Source organism: Athene noctua, chromosome 8, assembly GCF_965140245.1.
Source record: "Athene noctua chromosome 8, bAthNoc1.hap1.1, whole genome shotgun sequence".
Lineage (NCBI taxonomy): Eukaryota > Metazoa > Chordata > Aves > Strigiformes > Strigidae > Athene > Athene noctua.
In genome coordinates, this window is record NC_134044.1 from 27,611,372 (window position 1) to 27,630,907 (window position 19,536).

The window sequence follows — 19,536 nt, forward strand, 5'->3', positions numbered from 1 at the left end:
GTAAAACCCTTGCCTGAGCAATACTGTGACAGTAAAATCTTACTGTGTCACTTCCCTTCTTACAAGCTTCCTTTTTTTTTTTTTTTTTTTTTTTGCCTTAACTATGTGCCCAACTTACCTCTTTCTCATTGAAGCTGTTTGGAATTGGTCACAGATTTGCACTCCTTCACGCAGTTCATACTCATTCTTCCACTTCTTTTGATGAGGTTTCTGTAATGAACCAGAAGTGTGCAGTCTGCAATTCCACTTTGATGGTGGAACCAAAGCTTTAGTTTGCAGGTTGGTTGTATTTTGGATCTGAAGGTGGTTTTCCTTGCCCAGAACATATTTGCTCAAACTGTGTATCACTTGTTTTAATAGCATGTGCAGCTACAAACCTTGATTTGCTTTCACATTTATTTTGGCTATACGGCACTTTCATTTTTTAGCTGCTGTGCGTTTCTGCGTGTTGCCACGTGATAGTTTTCTAGAATTGCATAAATAAGAAATGCAGATTTTTAATTTATTTTTTTAGTGGAGTGAACCTCGGAAGCGTGTGGATTTGTACTGAGACACAAATGACACCTTTGTTGCTGCGTCTGTTTTACGTTTGACTTGTGGGATGCGTATTTCGCACTAGCTGTGAGTCTTCAAAACGCAGCGTTTGTTAGGATTTTTGTATTTCACTTTGCTTTAAAATTGCAGAAACAGCTTTTTAGGAGGTTATTGCTGAACCAGACCCTATGGATGCAGTTAGAAGGGGGCTGTCTCAAGCTAACATTTTCAGAATGGCTCTGGCATTAGCCTGTGGCAGACTGTCAGCTGTGCAGATTGAACACTGCCTCACTGTCTTGTCCACTGAAATTTCTGCCAGATGCAGAATTCTGTTAGAAGATAACTTTGGGAATAAGCTTCACCTGCAAAGATTTGCCACTGTGATGGGGTTAATGTCATGCTAACAATGGAACATCCGTAGGGTTGCAGCCTCTTCTACAAATTGGGCACAAGGGCAGAATAAACTGGACGTGAAGACTTGTGTATCTGTCTTAATAGTACTTTTTTTTGTTCAAATAGTAAATAAAATGTTTGAGATGACATCTCTGTAATAGAAAGTGGATTACTGCTGTTGGTGAACGCGCACATTCTGTTCATCTGTGACGACTTATGAAATGTGCTCTCATCTTGACATACCCACAGCAGGTGGTTTAGTCATGACCCATCTGGTAGAATGACCCGTTCTGTGGTGTAATCCTCCAGCCAACGGATCCGTTCTCTGCAAAATAAGTTATTTTCTGGGTTAGTTTTCAGCTACTTCTTTGAACCCCTGTGGCTCCTTGAGGCCACCTTGGTGGCAGATGCAGAACTGCGAGCTGGGTTAGAAGTGGAGGTAGGGGATGAGGGAGATAATTAATTCACAAACCAAATGATCTGCAGAAACAAGAGCACACAGGACTCTGGAACCATCAGCAGGCAGGACGGGGGCACAATTGGCAGGGATCTGTCCACCTGTAATTAAGGGGAAGGGCATGATTCAAAGAATGGTTTTGACAGAGCAAGCAACTTTCAAAATCTGGTGCTTCCAACTGAGTCTTCTAGCTTGAAAGTATGAAACTGCAAGGTGGTGGAAAGAAAAGGAGGAATTTCTGCAATTTATCCCGAACTCCTATAAAACTAAATGTAAGATGCACTAATTATTTACATAGTAAAGTAGGAAAATAATAGCACTAGCTCTGGATTGCTCATTTTATCTCATTCCAAGCATAACAGGAAAAAAAAAAGCATCTTGCACCTGCAGTCTTGTACTGTCCTCTTTGATCTATTCCTGGGCATAGTTTGGGCATGTCAATAAACCAAATGAATGCTGTTAGCAAAAATTCTACTGGGGGACATCTGGAATAGTCAAATGGAGTATAGAATGAAGTGACACAGCCTGAGGAAAAAATACACCATGCTTGGACTATGTATTTGCAAAAACAAATTACACAAAATACTCTCTCAATCCTACTGTAATGTTACCAACATGCAGAATTGCCCCAGCATGGAAATAAAGTCTGAAATAAGAAGTCTGTGCTGGTTTAATCTTTATTACTTGTTTTCGGTTCAGTAAAACTAAGATTAAACTGAAATTGGTTATTTATAGAACCGCATCTATTATTTGGAATTTCTTTTAGAATTAAATTATCCTTAACGTTAAATTCAGTATTTGGCCATACACTTTTTTCCCTCACTACTCATCTCTTATTGAAAGGACATTACCTTCTTTTGGAAGATCACTTTTAAGACATCTTCAGTCCCTTTCTCAAGTCAGGAAGGACCTAGTGTTTCTCCAAACCATGATTTTATTTTTTTTTTTAGGGAAGGATCTGTTTTTCAACATCTTAAGTCCCTTTCATGGCAAAATAAAAAATTTTACTGAAATTTTCTAATTCCTAAGTTCTTCTGGATAAATCTTTGTGGTATCTGGATAGTAGCCTGAGCAGGCCTCGTGAGGCAATGAGTGGAGTCGGTATCTCCAGGAAGAGAAGAGCTCTTCCTTATGCCAGCCTTTTCTTTCATCTGTGGGCAACTTCTCTTTCATGCTGGCTTCCCTGTTCTGAAGGAATATCCCACTTCATTTTGGAGGCAGCTCTCTTCTGTAGGATAAGGAGACTCTGACATTGGAGCTTGTATCTTGTTTGGAAGACCACCTTCTGTCTGGAGGTCACTTTTCTTATGGATGATGTTGACACTTTCCTGTTAAAAAGCATGCAAATAGGTGTCACTAAAATATTTTTCGAAGAGGTTTGTGGGTTTTTTTAAACCCCCTCTGTCAGAGAAAAAAAAAAAATCAAGTATGTTTTTAATACCCCCTCCTTCTCCCCTGCCCATTTTGGTAGCAAAAATAATTTTATTGACCTACCCTTTGTGGGGGGGACTGTTGAAATCCAGTGTATGCAGAGGCATGATCATAAGGAACATGTATTAGAAACTGTAATTAGATTTGGGTAGAAAAATTAGTTAACAGCCAGCAGACTTTTTTTTTTACAAAAAAATCAAAAACAGTGGGAGTTGAAAATTTTTTTTTTCACAGACACTTGTTTGTTTTGAGCAAGTTGCACTTAGATTGCAGCACCTGTACCTGCTGCAAGTGGAACTACAGTCTTAGAAAACACTATTTCAACTTGCTAAGGTTGTAAAGTTGAAAATCTTCAACTTGACAGCATACAAAAAATTCCAATTAAAGTTGTTAAATATTCAAAACTAAAGTGACTGTAATTACCATTAAAAGATACAAATGTAAGGCTAGTATTGTCATAAGAGCTTCACACAAAAAAGACCAATTACAGCTCGATTTAGTGTTATAAACTGTGCCTATCAGCCAAACTGTGATGGTTCATTTATTAGAGCATGAGGTTTTGCTGTTATCGAAACAATTCCAGATGTTTCTCAGGCATTTGTATAAGGTCCTCTAAATACCAGTTTTAAGACACGCTTAAGAAACTTTTGAATGTATTATGACTTACATTACAACATTAAAACTGTAAAGTTATCCTCAGATGTTACATTTACAGTGAATTTGGAAGAGAAATGAAATTCAGTTAGTTTGAACTATAAATATATAATCTGGAGTATGAGGACAGTTTATGCAATGTTGGGTACTTTGATCACATCTTGAGATTTACTGGTGTCACAGATGTCACTAAAACTGTCAGTAACCATAGGCCTAATCCATTCACTTGCTACTGCAATCTTGGGTTTTTTTGCTCAGCGAGAAGACAAGCTCTATATTATTCATTATCATAGTCCAATTTTAATGTAGTAGCTTTGCTTCATATAATCATCCAGTTTTAATGTACGGCAGTAGCAGTTTTGCTTCACTTAAAATACCTCAGCTGCCTTAAGTAGCCAGAGTAGGTAAGCATGCTTCAATTGAAAGTGAGCATTACCACTTACATTTATTTATTTTTATTTCTGTGATTAGTAGTTGGCAGAAGGTCGGTTCCTGCTTCCCCTGAAGTAGATGTCAGAAGTTTTTTATGTCTCTTAGCTTCCAGCTCCGGGGTGAATTTCTCTTCAAATTACGAAGAATCAAGTTTGGCAAGACGTTGATTACAGTAATTACACAAAAGAGAAAACACAGCTGTATCCCAGGATGTTTCCACTTTTAATTATTTCATGATGATGACATCGAGCGTACCAGCCCCGAACCGCAGTTTTTCTCTTTTTTTTTTTTTTTTTTTTTTTTTGGCCATCTTGTTCTCTACCTTAAACCTTCAGCCGAGCGTGTGCCACAAGAGCCCCTCGCTTTCGGCCCCGGCCGGACTGAGTCGCTGAGGGGAAGCGGCGGCTGCCGCCCGCCGCCCGGCTCGGCCTAATGGCGCCCGCCGGGGGGGGGGGGGTGTCCCCTCACCCCGCGCCGTTTCATGGCGCCCGCCGAGGGGGGGTCCCCTCGCCCTGAGGGGCCGCGGCTGTGTGTACCGGCGCCCCGAGGGCCCGTCCCGCCGGTAACGGCCGCCGCCGCCCCTCCCCGCCGCCCGTTTATTTTCGAACGGCGCGGCCGTTGCTCCCCCTTCCCGCGCATGCGCAGTGCGGCGGCGCTGAGGCGAGCGGCGGGGCGCGGGCCCGGCGGTTTGAAGGCGGCGGCGGCCTCGCCGTGCGGAGCCCGCCCGCGCCCCGGGAGGAGGCCGGGGTAGCGGCTCTTTGCCGGTGCGGCCGAGCTGGTGGCGGAGGGGAGCTCCCAGGTAGGTTCCGCGCCGGGAGGTGTTGGGTGAGGGCTCGACCTGGCGCCGGAGCTCGCGCGGCTTTCTGAGGTAAAATCGCGGCGCCGGCGGGGCCGTGGCCGCAGGGACCGCTGTGCTGTCCGCCGCCTCCCAGCCCGCCGGGCCGCGGGAGGGACCCGCCGCCACCCCTGGGGACATCGCGGGCGCAAACCCACCGCCTCTTGAAGCGCTTTTCTCTTTTTGTTACCGTAACAAGTTTCTGGTGCTCGGTGTCGATCCCTTTTTCTAGTTAGTAACGCAGGCACGGATCCCGTCGTTACGAGGTGTGGGAGCTGGCGGAGGGTCTGCAGGTGGCAGGGAAAGGTGTCCTCTTCTTCCTCCCTCCCAAATCCTGAGGCAAATGATAAATGAACGCTCAAGGCTAGAAGCTTTGACAGAGTTCAAGAGATAAGGGCTGGAGAGTGAGTCTTGGCAACAACACGACTTTGGAAAGGAGGGAGTAGAGTGTTCGGGTGGTTTGAGTGTGGTAACTTTCTGTTGTAGTAGCGGGCAAGGAGCCAGTGGAGGGGTACATAGACGGGAACTGCCAGGTCAGCTCGGTGGGGAAACTAGACGAGGCTCCTCTGCTGTGTTCATCTCCTTTCGGGTCATAAACAGTGTAAAAATCTGAGGTAGCGGCGTAGGAGCTGCGGTAGGAACAGGGACTGGGGGCAGAACATCCCTGGTTGAGAGCTGCCATGACTTGGGTGTGGGGTAAAGCACTACAGCTGAAATGGGCTGGAATAGGAAGGTTTAAGGTCCAGCTGTTGTTTCTGATTTCTGATGCCCGGCCTGTTGTTACAACAGGGAAGCTCACAGCTGCGTAACGGGCTCCATCTCCTGTGATCCACCAACAAACACTGCAGCTGCACCTTGGCCTTCTGTTGTTTTTTACAGTTCTGTCACCCTTTATCATGAGGGTGACCTATAAATGGAAAACACTGCCTATAATATCACTTTATCGCTTATTTTTGCACAGTATAAACTTGAGTTTCTCTGCTTGCACTCCAGGAGGACTTCAGGGACCTCTGTGGGACGGGGAGGCAGCATTTCTGAGGTGGATTTAGTTGAAGCACAGTACGGTGTTGAGTGTTAACCATGTCCTTCAGGAGAGAGCAGCTGTTTCCTTCCCTGACAGCAGCGGGGAGGAGGCTCCAGGAGAGGCTCTGCCTTCAGTGCCCCTCCGCCCCCTGGGACAGGCTGTCAACAATTGTTACCCAATGCCAAATTCACCTTTTAAAATCCTTCAGAGTGGAATGGGGTGTAGGGCTTTTGCTGTAAAGCCTCAGTCAGAGGCATGCTGCATTCCAGGTGTAATTGTTTCTAAAGAACGTTTGCCATAATGAGCTGGATGAGCAGTGGCCTGATGGCAGCTACATTACTTTGATCTGCTTAACTGAAAGCTTTGGCCGATGAACTGTAATACAGGTATGCAGTCTTACACGTTTGCACCTCGTCTACAACGTCGTTAATTAGAACAGGATAAAATCAGAGTCACTTAGGAGGCCTCCACTGCTGGAAGGTTTCTGAAACTCACCGAATTACTGGCACAATTGCACTTTTGCATTTTTCAAATACCTTCTAGTTTGTTATTGCTTATACTGGGTGACTCTTGCGATAAATATGCATATACACACACGTATTTGCTACCACAGTTGTTTGGAACATTTAAGGAAAAGTATCTGCTCTGGGCAGGAAAGCATTCACCAGCTTTTTGCTTTTTTTTTTTTTTTTTCCTGGAAAACTTTTCTTTGCTTAACTCTGTGACGTTGGGTCTTCTCTGCCTTTTCTCCCTGGTATTCTCAGTCTCTCTGTTTCTGATAGCCAGCTGCTGATTTATTTCCACTGTTCACGTGCAGGTTATTTTCTCCGTGCTGCTGCCAGTGCAGGATGAAAGTAAATTTGAGGATTTCTACCTTTTCCTTCCCTGGTGCGACTCTGGAGTACTTGTCTAGAAGAAATGAAAAAAAACCCCACAGGGTGCCTATAGCAAACATGTACATTAACATTCCAAATAATGTTTTGAAATGGATGAATAATAACTACAAAATCAAGTGCCATTTCTTCTGGAGGTGCCTGGGGGGCTGGAGCAGGGTGCCCCATGCAGCACCCTTGGGTCCTGCTGGCCTGGCTTTCCAGAGCTGCTCCCTGCAAGCAACTGCTGTCAGTCCTTAATTTTCCTCAGTTGCCTGGGAAACAGAGCGGTATGTTTCTGTGGAAATGGGAATTTCAGTCCCTCTGGCTAGCGGCTGCGAGGGTTATGAAACGGCCCTGAGGGGAGCGCGGGCCTCCAGGCTGCCTGGCTGGTCGCCGGCTTGTGGCAAGGGGCCTGGCTGTGCTGGGGGCGGGGGTGGACACACTCCTGCAGAGTTGAAGGTGATTTGCAGTAGGGCTAAGAAAAATTTTGTAAAGTTGTTCCTTTATTTTTAGGGTAGCAAGCAATTACTTTGCAGTTGAAAGTTTTTTGAAGATTAATTCTCTTTTGCCCTTTTCGTAGCTCAATTAAGCTAGACGTGTGTTCTTCATAAAGAATATCTCCCTCCTTTAAAAGCTCCTTTGAAGAAAGAAACAGCCCTAGATTTAGCAAAAAATAGCAATTTTAAACATAGAGATTTTTGAAAACTATATTAATTCCATGTATATAAAAGAAAATGAGAGTACCTACGAAGGATTCTTTTCTAACCGTGAGCTAAAGCTTAACTGATTTTTTTTTTCTTTTAAATAGCAGTGACATTCTAGATTCATAATAACTTTATATTTACACCCCCCCCCCCCCCCAATCTTTAAATGTGTTTCCTATGGGAATTAATTCTCAAAAAAAAATTTATCTAGACAGTGGTGTAGATTTGTTGTTCAGCTTCCCCTCATTATTGACACATTTCTTTCAGTGTCTGGAACATCACTTAAAAATGTGAAATTATGAACATACGGACCTAAAGCTGGAAAATAAAGGTCTGTAGTTCCCCAGTAAAAAGAGAAATATGTCATGGGCTGTAGTAAGAGCTGCGCAGGACAGAAGTAGATGTAGTGTCAAAGTGTTGTGGCTTCTGCTAAATGTCAGTAGTACTTGATGCTAATTCTCTTTAACCAGTATAGGCTAGTTTTAACTGCTAACACACTCTGTCCTTCTTAAAGGATTGAATTATGTCTCTCTTTGGTAGATTTCTTCCAACTGTTGTCAAGGTGTCTCTTTAAAAGTGGAGTTCAAAATAAGTGAACCAACATTTTTTTATTAATTAGCTGAAAAAATGACCTGAAGTATGTTGGATTTTTTTTAATTATTTTTTTTTTTTAAAGCTGAATTAATAAAAGTTGACTTATTCAACAACATACAAATAACTCCTTCAATTGAACTGGATGCTTTGGGTGACTATGGCCATTAGATTTATTAATATTATTATTATTATTATTATTATTCAGTTTGGTTTTACAAGGCCAAAGAGTGTGATCAGATTTGCAGAGTTGAACACTTTCACTTTGGGGTGTACTAGCCTATCTCAATAAAGCTAGATAAGCCAGGCTTATTTCTGTACAAGGTTTCTCTGTTCAGAGCTGACTTAACTCTCAAAGAACCTGAGTATTCAGCTTCTGGCTTCCATCAGGTGAGCTCTGTGCCTTTTTCAGGAACAATGCTGCTTAATTTATTTATGGTAAATCGTTTGTTAGTTAGTGACAAATTTAATCCGTAGTGGCTTTCATTTAACCATTTAGTGCTTTTCATTTTTTGAAGAGCACAATTAACAATTCAGTTCCTTTTAAGTAGCTTCACTTAAAATCAATCTTTGTTAATCTCGTTGTCAGTGAAAACCGTTGATTGATATAAAAATATGTTACTGTGTTAAAAAGATTAAGAGGGCACAGCTGAATAAAAGAACCTCCTTAAATACTTCTCTTAGTTAGTTTCCTGACTGAACCAAAGGCTCAGTAGCCCAGCTGCATGTTACTGTTTTCAGATTTAGATTTAAACACTGAATTGAAAGTCTTTGATACTGCATGTCTGGAGAATTTATTTTTGCAGTGTAGCAAAGCCTAGCCTACAGAGTTGAGTAGCACTGATGAAGGGGACAGGAAAATATGACACCGAGGAGAGTCCGTATTAATTTCCCCATTTTTAGCAGAATGAAAAACACAATTATGAGTTAGTATGAAAACTGACATTATTGTTATTTGTGACTTTACAGTGTGATTTCGCTAAGCTGGCAAAGAAGAACACAGCAATGTTACCAAGGGTGGAAAACGAAAGTTAGTTTTTTAGTTTTGTGCTTGAAGTAACCCAGGAGTAGGACCACGAGTCCAGTTACTGGTATTTAAGAACCACTGAGTGAGACTCTTGTTTGTGCCAGAACCCAGGGGTAGCTTTTTGTTAATTTGACTGCTTAATACTCTAGTGACTTTTAAAACTTACTTTTGTAATATAAACAAGGGGAGAAAAAAGTTTCTGTACTTACTGTTCCATTCTTATGTTGAAAATGTTACTGATAGTGTGAGAAAATGTTTGTAATTCTTGTTTAGAAACATTAGTTCTAACTTTTATCACTTTCTTCTACTGTGTCCCACTGTAAAAAATACCTAGTAGCAGATTACTGCTTTTCCTAGCTTTTTAAGGCAGAAGTTGGATATGGGTGAACACTATCTAGTCACTTAGATCATAATTTGCTGAAATCTTTGAACTGTTGCTCACTTCCATCTTTTCTTTGTTTTTTTTTTTTTTATCCCCTTAGCAACAGACTGCCGGTGGAGGTTGGGTTAGTGGTCATTAAAACATCCCGTCAAGGCACTTAGATTAATAAAATGATTTTAAATGGGTTTGTTCCAAAAAAGAGATTAAACCGTTTTTATCTTTTTTGTTTTTCTTTTTAGGACATGCATCACTTTGAGGAGGAATTAACGTGTTCCATTTGCTACAGCATATTTGAAGATCCGCGAGTCCTGCCCTGTTCCCATACGTTCTGTAGGAATTGTCTGGAAGGTGTTATTCAGCTGTCCAGCAACTTTTCCATTTGGAGACCCCTGAGAGTTCCTCTGAAGTGTCCCAACTGTCGCACTGTCGTTGAAATTCCCGCTGCTGGGACAGAATCCTTGCCCATCAACTTTGCATTGAAAGCGATTATTGAAAAATACCAACAGGAAGATCACTCCGATGTCGCCACCTGCAGCGAACACTACAGGCAACCGCTGAACGTTTACTGTCTTTTGGATAGAAAATTGGTGTGTGGGCACTGCCTCACGATAGGAAAACACAATGGGCATCCCATAGGCGACCTTCAGAGCGCCTACTTAAAAGAAAAGGAGACTTCTGGAAAACTTCTCGAGCAGCTAACCGATAAACACTGGACTGACGTGTGCTTGCTTATTGAAAAGCTGAAAGAACAGAAGTCCCAGTGTGAAGGCGTTGTTCAGGATGATAAAAAAGTAGTACTCCAGTATTTTAAGAAACTTAGTGATACCTTGGAGCGGAAAAAACAAGCTCTGCTGACTGCCCTGGATGAAATTAACACCTGCATTTCAGAGGAGTATGAGCCTCAGATTGAGAAATTGAAAAAAATACGGGAAGAACAGCTTGAGTTAATGTCACTGAACACATCTATTCAGAAAGAAGAGTCCCCACTTATTTTTCTCGAGAAGGTGGATGATATGCATCAACGTATAAAAGCTCTGAAGCAGAAGCAGCTGCCGGATGTTAAACCTGTGGAGATTTATCCGAGGATTGGGCACCTGCTGAAAGATGTGTGGTCTAAAACTGAAATCAGTCAGATCAACAAGGTCCTCATTCCAAAAATAAAACTGATTCCGAAAAGGAAGTTATGCAGCCAGGGCAGTGGAAAAGGAGGAAGAGAATCTACAGAACTCCTCCAGGCTGTAAATCCTGCAGCAGTCCTGCTGCTGCTTACAGTCGCAGCAGTAGCTCTGCTTTCATTTCACAAGCTGTTACCATCAGCTGTAATCGAAGCTACTCCTGCTTGTATCTCAGAATCCTTGCTGCTGTTTTATGAAGATTTCCACACCCAGTTGCAGAATTTAGCGGATGTGCTGTGCCATACGTTTAACTTACTGACAGAGTTTTTAGGCAGAGTTGTTTCCCTTTGACTATTTTAATAATCAGATTAAAGGTCGGTGTAGTAATCCCCAGGATTTTTTTTTTTTTTTAATTTCTACTTAAAAGCTGCATTGTTAAAGTTCTACACTTTTCCTATTTCCAAACCCTTCCTTTTTCTGTTGTCTAGATTTCCTCTTAGCTAACTCTTAGTTAACTGAGGAGATCTGCAGCAGGAAAGGCTCCTGTAGTACAGTCGGTTGGTGTTTGCTTAAAGTGGAAGCTGGTCAGAAACACCGTCTGCCCCAGACAGCTGTAATCAGCTCGCAGCCTGTAATCTGGAGTCCCCTTTGTAAAAACTCCTTCAACATCTATTTTTTAAATTTTGGTAACAGAATTTTAAGTTGTTAATTTAATAAAAGCACTACAACATCAGAACACCTCAGCCTGCAGAGCAGCTGGTCCCGTCACTAGCTTTGCTGTATGGAAATCTCCTATTTTAGGTTTTACTGGCCTCTCTGTATTTTAATTGATACACCCGTGCTTTTTAAAGCCTGTAATCATAGCCCTGTTTCATTTGCTTTGTTCTTGGTTATTAGTGGATGACAGGAATTTTTTTTTTTTTTTTTTTTTTTTTAACCTCTGTTTAACAACTTTGTGTCTTTCACATGGTTTTGCCCCCTTCTTAGAGCAGTATCTGCAGGGCTCCTGGGGAAATACCACATACAGGTTTTTTTAGTGCCAGCTGCACACAGATCAGGTGTTCGCTTAGTCTGGCAAGTAGCTCTCCCTGCTTACTAAAACCAGCCCTGACTTCACTAAAATCATTTCATACACAGTGAAAATAAGACAGAACTCCAGGCAGTAGCAAAACTCCCACGCAAGTCAGCAGTGTGAGGATTTCAGGTGTTTTCAAGAGCTCTTAAAACAACTTGGCAATAAATGTGAATTTCTCTTTACAATTTAATCTATTTCAATTTTCAGTCTTGTAAATTTTAACTTTTCAGGAGTGAACCCTTGTGAAAGCTCGTTTTGGCCTTTGGCTGTTAACAGGCCGATTCCAGCAAGCTGTGGGGTGTTGTGGCTACAACAGCCGAGTGCAGGTGAGCCTGCAAGTCACCAAGAAGCCAAAAAGGAGTGTTCACTGTGTCCAATTAGATTTTACTTGATAAAAACAGTAAGTCTGTTCTAGCCTGACAGCACTGTTTGGCTGTTGTGTGTTTTAAAATAATAGAAGTTTAAATAGTGATTGAATTTGGAATAGTTAAGGCAGTCTTTAACTGCTAGGTATTTTAAACCCTTGTGCAAAACCAGACTTGCCTGTTGCTACCAGCAGAGGCTACTGGGGTCCGGCAAGCTAGTGGCCACCAGGCTTCAGGGGAGCAAAGCACAAGGCCAGTGCTCAGGGATGACGCAGCTCCGGTCCTCAAGCCTAAAGAAAGGTCCTGATTAACAATTTTGGTATCAAATATTGCTCTGTTGATAAAACACTGAAGAGCAGCTTCCTCAAATTGGTAATTAATTGATTAAACAGCTACAACTGGGTCATTCCTGGACTGTGCAGGCCCCTCCCTGCCACTCGGGAGCCTTTGGCCTCTGGGGCAGGAGCACTTCTGGAATTTGTACAGATACTTTCTGTGAATTTTTAGAGTTGCAAAGGCAAATCCCACAAATACAGCCGGTCAGGGTTTGAAATGGCGTTTAAGTGCATCCTGGGACTGCATAAATGGCTGTCATTAATTTCCTGATAAAGGTGGGAATTTTTGTCTTAAGCCCTATTCAAAGGGGGTCACTTGGCACCTAAGTCTCAAAACCTGGTGCTAAGTGTCTGCTACCCTGTGAGGCTGCTTCTTTGACTTTCCTGTCTTTTGTTTTCCTGACTTTTAACTTAAGAGTTTATAACGCAATTTTATTTTTCAAGACTACAGGAATTTATAAAATGCCTTTACCACCAACTGAAACCTTTAGTACTCGTACTTCTTATGCATTATATATTTTAATAAACTTGCATATGAATAAAATATATTCTTACAGCAGGCTTGGCTGACACCTTAGTGTTCGTGCTGTGCAGAGGCGGTGAGAGGAGCAGGAGCTGCAGGCCTGGGGTTGTCCAGTGCTCTGGCTCGCTGCTACAGCCCTGTTTTTTTTGCAGTGTGACCTGTAGGAAGATCCTCTGCCATGGCCTGTCATGAGGTGGGTTGGCAGGAGTTTTGGGAGCTTCCTTATTTTCCTCTTAGCCTAGCACTGGCTCCTCCAGCCTTGCTCTTGCCTGTCTCTGCTGGGTGCAAGTTATATAAGAGATGGAAAATTCATGTAACAGAGATGGAAGCGTTTTCCAGAAAATAAAATCTTTTTACCGTGTTTTAATTGAGGTGTGGAGAGGGGTTTGTACCCTGTCAAACCTGGGGGGGGGGTGTTTCTTATCAACTATCCTCTTCTGAAACCTCATTTTATAAGTGCAATTCTTACATTTTTTTTTAATAGGGGAATTCAGGTTGAAAAACGAAGTGTTAAAGCCCCCCTGGGGAGGAGATTGAAGTTCCCCAGTGTTGAGGCAGCCCCCTGGGAGCAGCACAGGGTGCTGAGGCACTGGGGTGGCCTCTGACACTTAATGAGACTAATTATCAGAGTAACCTTGCACTGTCAGGAATGCCTCTTGCAGGTGACAACACCTTGTCCCCAGCTCATTATCCAGGGGCTCATCCTGCCCAAATATCTAAGGCCTGGCTTAGCACAAGCTTGGAGTTACAGCCAGGACTTGTGCGCCCCTGGCCATTCCATTATGCTGTACTTTAAGATTTCCCAGCTTCATCTTGAGGTGGGAAAAGTAAAACCCCTCCCAGGGCTCTGGTGGGGCAGAGAGGGGGAGTTGCAGTTCAGTTTTTCTCATCTCTTGACTGTTGCTGAGCTGTGGTTCCAAAAACCTGCCCCGATGGAACACCGTGAGCTCCTCCTGACAGTCATTCATCACTCTATTCCACACAGATTCATTTTCACCCCTCCAGATTCGATACAATCTGAATGTTTAATTTCACAGCCAAAGCATTTTGCTCTGCTTTGTAACACCTGGTTTTCTGGCTCCTCTCCCTGTGGCAATTGTCCCTCTCAGGGGCTGAGCCACAGCCGGGCAGGGCAACAGGCCGAGGGCTGTTCCCCAACAGCTCTTGGACCCCGGGGCGCCTGTTGGAACAATGGCACAGCCCTGACACAGCAGTTCCAGGAAACACATCACCAGGCACTTCTAGTTCCAGGATCAGGCCTACTGTTGGGAATAAACCACACAATTTCAGTTAAGTACAAAAAAACCAAAAAAGATTCCAAACAAAAGACAGTACACTGAAGTGTTCACAAAGTGCTGATGGAAGCAAAGTGCAACAGGCACAGGGCACAGCCTGACCCAACGCCACCTCTTCAGGAGAAAGGAGATGGCTCATTGTGAATGTAGAATCCAGCAGACAGTAATTAATGCATTAATGAACGTGGAGCAGGAGGGAGGGAGGAGTTGTCCCTGCAGGAAGGGAGAGAAAAATCAACCAACTCACGACAAAACGGCTACAACCGGCCAATTCCCTGACCCTGCAGTGTTACATACAACAGCCTCAGAATACACACACAGAGTATTTTGTGTACTGGCTTTGCTAACTGAAACTTGTAGAATAAAACTTTACAGAACACACGTTTAAAAGCAGTTTGCATACTTTAATACATACAGTAAAACCCAGACATTTAGAACCAAACGCAGAGCCCAAGCATTGACATAAAACTGACCCCTGGAATATTAAAATTCAGCTAGATACAAAATTTGAAAAATAGTTTTTTTTTCTCTCCTCAGTTTATATTTTTCTCTAGACTGTGTAATTAAAAAAAATTGAATTTATTGAGGCTGGTTTTATTAAGAGCTCAAAAAAACACAGAAACAAAAGAAAAAAAGTATCTCCAATACAGACATATCTTAGATAAAAGAGCAGCAATGAGAACGGACGTTTCCTCCATTCTTATTTTTCACCTATATGACACTCAAGAGTGTTGAGTTCAGCCAGTCCCTTTGAAGCAATAACTTTGGGGTTGGTTGCCACACTTTTCGTGGTATTGTGAGTCTTATAAATCCCAATTAATCTGTCTGCGATCTCAAACATGTTGTTTCTCAGGGAGATGATGATAAATTGTGCGTTTTTCGTTTGCTCCTGCAAGAGAAGTGACTCCTGTTAGCCCACAGCATTGCCAAACGCTCTCTTCTTGCCCGACCTCTATACTCAGGGTTTAGGAATAAACTAAGGAATAAATGAGGGTTCATTCTGCCATCGGGCTCATTCTGCCATCGCCCACCCATGCAGCACTGTGTTCCCCTAAGCAACAATCCCCTCCTCCTTTTACCCTTCACACCACCTGAGTCAATCCAACGAACCCTGTGTCATTTCTTTCCAGAGGTGCAATTCACCAGTTTTAAGTGAATTTGGCAAGGTTTCCCCAAGGAGGGGGTTATTAAGTTCCCTGAACGGTTAAGGCAAGAGTTGCTCTAAGACTGAAATGGAAAGCGAAGCTCTTCCCATGCCCTGCCAACAGGGAAAGGACGCCCTTTGCTAATGAGGATGAGCCTTAATGAACTCAAGTTCTGGGCCCCCGAGGCAGAAGGCCAGTCGATCCCAGCGTAGTCAGAGGCACTGCTGCTGCTTTAGAGAGCAACTGAACCCTTGGGCAAGAGCCCAGCAGTGGGGTGAGTGTACCAGGGCCCTGAGCTGGGAACTGGCAGTGGGCTGGGTCAGGATATGGGGAGGGCAGAAGGAGGGGACAGGGAGGAGGGAGGGAAGGAGGGAGCAGTTTCTTAACTACCCAAAAAGAAAAAGCAGAATTTCTCCAGGGAGTGGGCAGAGCCCCAGGGGGGAGCAACAGGAGGGCAGGACCAGGTGGGGGGGTTGCACAGGCAGGCCCCCACGTTTAGGGGCTGTCATCCCTTGGAGGGAACACAGCACACGCAGCAGACACGCCTTGTACCCTCACACACAGTTCCTGAGGTTAGAAAGCTTCAGGCTAGATGCAACGAAAATGCCCCAAATATCAATTACAACCTTTTCTCCTGGGATACTAATTCAGAAGCTGTACACAAAATAGGAGCCACAGCTACAATTTTCATTTAAGAGATAAGCTACACAAAGTTTTACATTTAAGTGTGCGTCTCCGCTGCAGTTAAAATTAAACTCTTTGCTCCAAATCACACCTGGGTGATGGACCCTCCTTTGTGAAAACACAGGTGGCGTGGAAGGAAAGTTTAAAACTACAGTTTCAGGCAGGTATCTTCAAAATGTTTCCCTAATTTTAAAGTAGTTAATCATAATCTTTGGCATTTCTATGGTGTTCCCAAAACTGGTGGTTACGTTTTGGATAATTCTGAAAATTCCAAGTTTAAATTAGCAACCAGAACTGTAGCAATGTAAATGTTTGCTTGACTTAAATATGGTGACAACAGATTTTTTTAAAGACATGAAAGAAAAAACCCACTAATAAAGACACAGAGCAAAGAAGCCGATGGGAAACGGCTCATGTTGATGAAATGGAAGTATAAAACCAAGGGACCTTGGCTGCTCCCGAGAATGAAATAATGAGCTTGGATACATGAACACATTACTAAGGGCTAACTAAGTTACTGTCTTCTCGGCTGCCTACAGCTGATTATTTTGGGGAAAGTGTATTTTAAAGAGGAAGCAGTAGCAGCAAGGATACGTGGAAATGTGGCACCTTTGGCAAACTCTAGCACTCCTGAGACAGCTTTTGAAACAGGATTTGGAGGGGAAAAAACTTGTAAATCCTCTCTTAGTTGCCTCATTTCAGGAAAGCTGAAGCAGCTTAGGAAAAAAAACACACAGAAAGCAACGTTCTAAGCACCTTTCTGGAAATCTGCTTAGTACATAGTTTCCATTTTATCACTGCAGATTTTAAAACCTGGCCATAACTGCGTTACCACTTTGCCTTTCCTGGCAGAGAAGAAAATATCTTAGAAAAATTATACTATAGTAGTTACCATTAAATACTTACATATATGTAAAAGGCTACAATAGATACGTTTTTGAAGTCAAGTGCTGCATCGATCTCATCCATAAAATAAAGTGGCGTTGGCTTGTAATGATGGAGAGCAAAAACAAGAGCCAGCGAACTAAGAGTCTTCTCTCCTCCTGATAAGTTATATATCTTCTTCCAACTTTTCTTTGGAGGCCGAACGCTGAAACGAATTAAGGAGTTTGTAACTTCTTTCTGTTCGCTATTTAAATATGTTGTGGTGAAAAGCAAGTCACAAGACAGGAAGGAAATTCTTAGAAGACACAGACACAAAGAAGCTCGACTAAAACCATGGATGAGCCACTGGATACTTTCAGCCCTCCACATCTGCTAGGTAGTGAGATGGATTATTTCTGGTCACCGAGGAGGAATTCCCTGGGTGACACACAGCTTTGTAGCCAGCTGATGTCTGAACTCAAACTACAGGAATACTCATCTGTTCTCCGTAGGAACTGTAACACTTAAGAACTGCTATTTAATTATCTATTCCACTCTTAAGTAATGAATATCCTCTCAGGAGCTTTTAGACAGAAGAGTCTCCAGTTAGCAGTCTGACACAATTCCTTAGGCAGAATGAAATGAAACCCTGAGAAATTACTTCAAAGTCAAAGCTTTCTAACTGCTGTTAGTTACTTCTTTCTCCAGGAGAAATGAATCTCAGTGCTAAAAAGTTGTGGCTTCTGTCAGTATCTTCCCAATACTTGCCAAGAGGGAGGAGTGTCTTGGTTAGCTGCTGAAGCATTAACATTTTTTTTTTAAAAAGCAGGCTGAAAAAAGGAACACAACAATTAACAATTACAGCAGTAACACAAAGTAGTGTGACAAACCTAAACATGACTCCCTCAGAGAAGGGATCCAGACTGTCCACGAGTTCCAGTTCAGCATCCCCTCCCAAAGTAAGCATCTGGTAGTTTTCCTTCAGTTTATTTGTTATTACATTAAATCCTGCCATAAACTCATTTAGCCTTTGTTTTCTAAGATCTTCCAAAGCTTGTCTGAATTTGTCTCTCTCATTGGTAATGTCATCCAACTCAGCCACACGTTTTAAGTACAGCTCTTCCTGTAGAAAAAAAACCCACAAAAGTACACTTAAACATACTGTGTCTTTTATTTAGATTTTAAACCATTTTTCCAACCATTTGAAAGATCATTTTTCCCAGAATGGCTAACAGCCTTGAAACCAAACCATCTTTTTTCTCATCTCTGTACTCTATGCTGCTGATAGATCTATATTAGAAAACCCATGTTAAAATTTAAAAAAAAAAAAAAATTAACCTGTTGAACAGTCCAATATTAGTGAAGTGTGTATTGTGAGAAAAACCATCCTGGTATTGTTTAGTATTGGTGTGTGTCTGTCTAGACCGTCAAGACTAGTTGACTCTAAATAAACAAACTTTCACAGGAGAAAGCTGTCTTCACCCGACATGGATGGTATCCAATACAAAAGGTGCCCCTGAGCTCCTAGATACAACTCTCACACTCAGCTAAGGACGAGCTAACAAGTATTCAGGACACTTGCCACAACCCAGCCTGCAGAGGAGGAAGGGAAAACACAAGGGCTCCGTTTCAGTTTCCCTCAACTGAAGAAAAAGAGGAACTGCCTTTCCCTGGTACGCCCACAGAGGAGGTATTTTCTAGTGGCACCTAGATAAAGAGTGCTTTTTTGCACGGATTTCAAGCGCAGGATCCATTTGAGGAGTCACCCAAAGATAAACGTGCAACTGAAGGTCACCGCCGTACTTCAGAAGCACCGACATGAATTCTGTACAGATTCAAATCCTGGAAAACGACAAAGGTGTACCCAGAGGGCTTGCCTTAGATGAGGGCTGTACCATATCACTGCACTGACGGGCAGCACAGTATCAAAAAGATGAATCCTACTACTCCACCAGAGTAATTAAGCTTACCTTCTTCCTATATTCTGCAATAGCACCAAGGTTGGGTTTCATTTCATGACACTGGGCTTCCAGCAGAGCTATCTGATTAGTGATAGCATCAGGATCCTTGATAGCCTCAAGCTCTTCTTCACTCAGGACTGGAAGTTCTTCAGCCGGTTTATCTTCTATGGGGTGCAGGGATAATTTTGACATCTAGAATTCAAAACCAGTTACTAGAAATCTTGAAAGATCACATCAGTTATCACATGAACATGTTTCCAAAAGAAGCATTTTTTTGTATTAGTAGATACTGAAGCTTCCAATCTCGAAACATTCAAAGACTGCTCACGACTCCCTTTAAAAATAACATGTGAAAAAGACAACCAATATCCTTTTGTCCTATTATTCTCTTCCCAAAAATTATACGCATCACTCTTACAAAGATCTTTCTCTGTAATAGGAGCAGTAGCAGATAATGAGGAAGTCATCTCTACTGATGCCACAGAACTCTAACATCTATATAATTAATACTTTGTGTTCAAGATTGAAAAGTTTCTGACAGTGGCTCTGCTTGCTGGTTTTGCCCCCATTATCCTCCTGTTAATGAGGGTATAAAAGGCACCATGCTGGTCTACATCCCTACCTCCATTGAAGATTTAAATATGACGTAGAAAGGACATGTAATAAAAAGATAATGTAACTTTAGTAGCTCCAGGCACCTAACTGGCCTTTCCTGAGCGTGCCAGCCTGGGGCACATGCCTCATTTTTGCTGTTTCCATAAACTGAGAAAACCAAAGCAAGACTCCAGCACTGCCTCTTGTCAACGCTGCTGTCAACTAAGCTCTGGGCCAGAAA

The 19,536-nt window shown here is 42.6% G+C and overlaps 2 protein-coding genes and 1 long non-coding RNA gene across 3 annotated transcripts in view; 1 reads left to right on the top strand and 2 right to left on the bottom strand.

The window, feature by feature from the left end:
• Positions 1-1,155: 1,155 nt before the first annotated feature.
• LOC141963282 (uncharacterized) lies at positions 1,156-4,578 on the bottom strand. Its single transcript, XR_012634072.1, has 5 exons — positions 3,913-4,578; positions 2,879-2,947; positions 2,236-2,712; positions 1,400-1,485; positions 1,156-1,252 (listed from the first exon to the last, which is right to left on the bottom strand). It is a non-coding gene; the product is annotated as an uncharacterized LOC141963282 (long non-coding RNA).
• On the top strand, positions 4,571-13,119 carry TRIM59 (tripartite motif containing 59). The gene is made up of 2 exons (XM_074912467.1): positions 4,571-4,700; positions 9,579-13,119. Exon 2 carries the CDS (start codon positions 9,582-9,584, stop codon positions 10,803-10,805), a length of 1,224 nt encoding a protein of 407 aa, XP_074768568.1. The 5' UTR covers positions 4,571-4,700; positions 9,579-9,581; the 3' UTR covers positions 10,806-13,119.
• A 1,192-nt stretch (positions 13,120-14,311) lies between these two features.
• SMC4 (structural maintenance of chromosomes 4) overlaps positions 14,312-19,536 on the bottom strand; it is a 39,169-nt gene continuing 33,944 nt past the window's right edge. Inside the window, exons 21-24 of the mRNA XM_074912003.1 lie at positions 18,711-18,893; positions 17,631-17,863; positions 16,783-16,966; positions 14,312-14,936 (exon numbers count right to left, since the gene is read on the bottom strand). Coding sequence (XP_074768104.1) covers positions 14,748-14,936; positions 16,783-16,966; positions 17,631-17,863; positions 18,711-18,893 — 789 coding nt within the window. The 3' untranslated portion in view covers positions 14,312-14,747. The remainder of the gene's footprint in view (positions 14,937-16,782; positions 16,967-17,630; positions 17,864-18,710; positions 18,894-19,536) is intronic.

Excerpts from the sequence above, each read along its gene's own strand:
- TRIM59 (XM_074912467.1), top strand. The coding sequence starts at position 9,582 with ATGCATCACTTTGAGGAGGAATTAACGTGTTCCATTTGCTACAGCATA.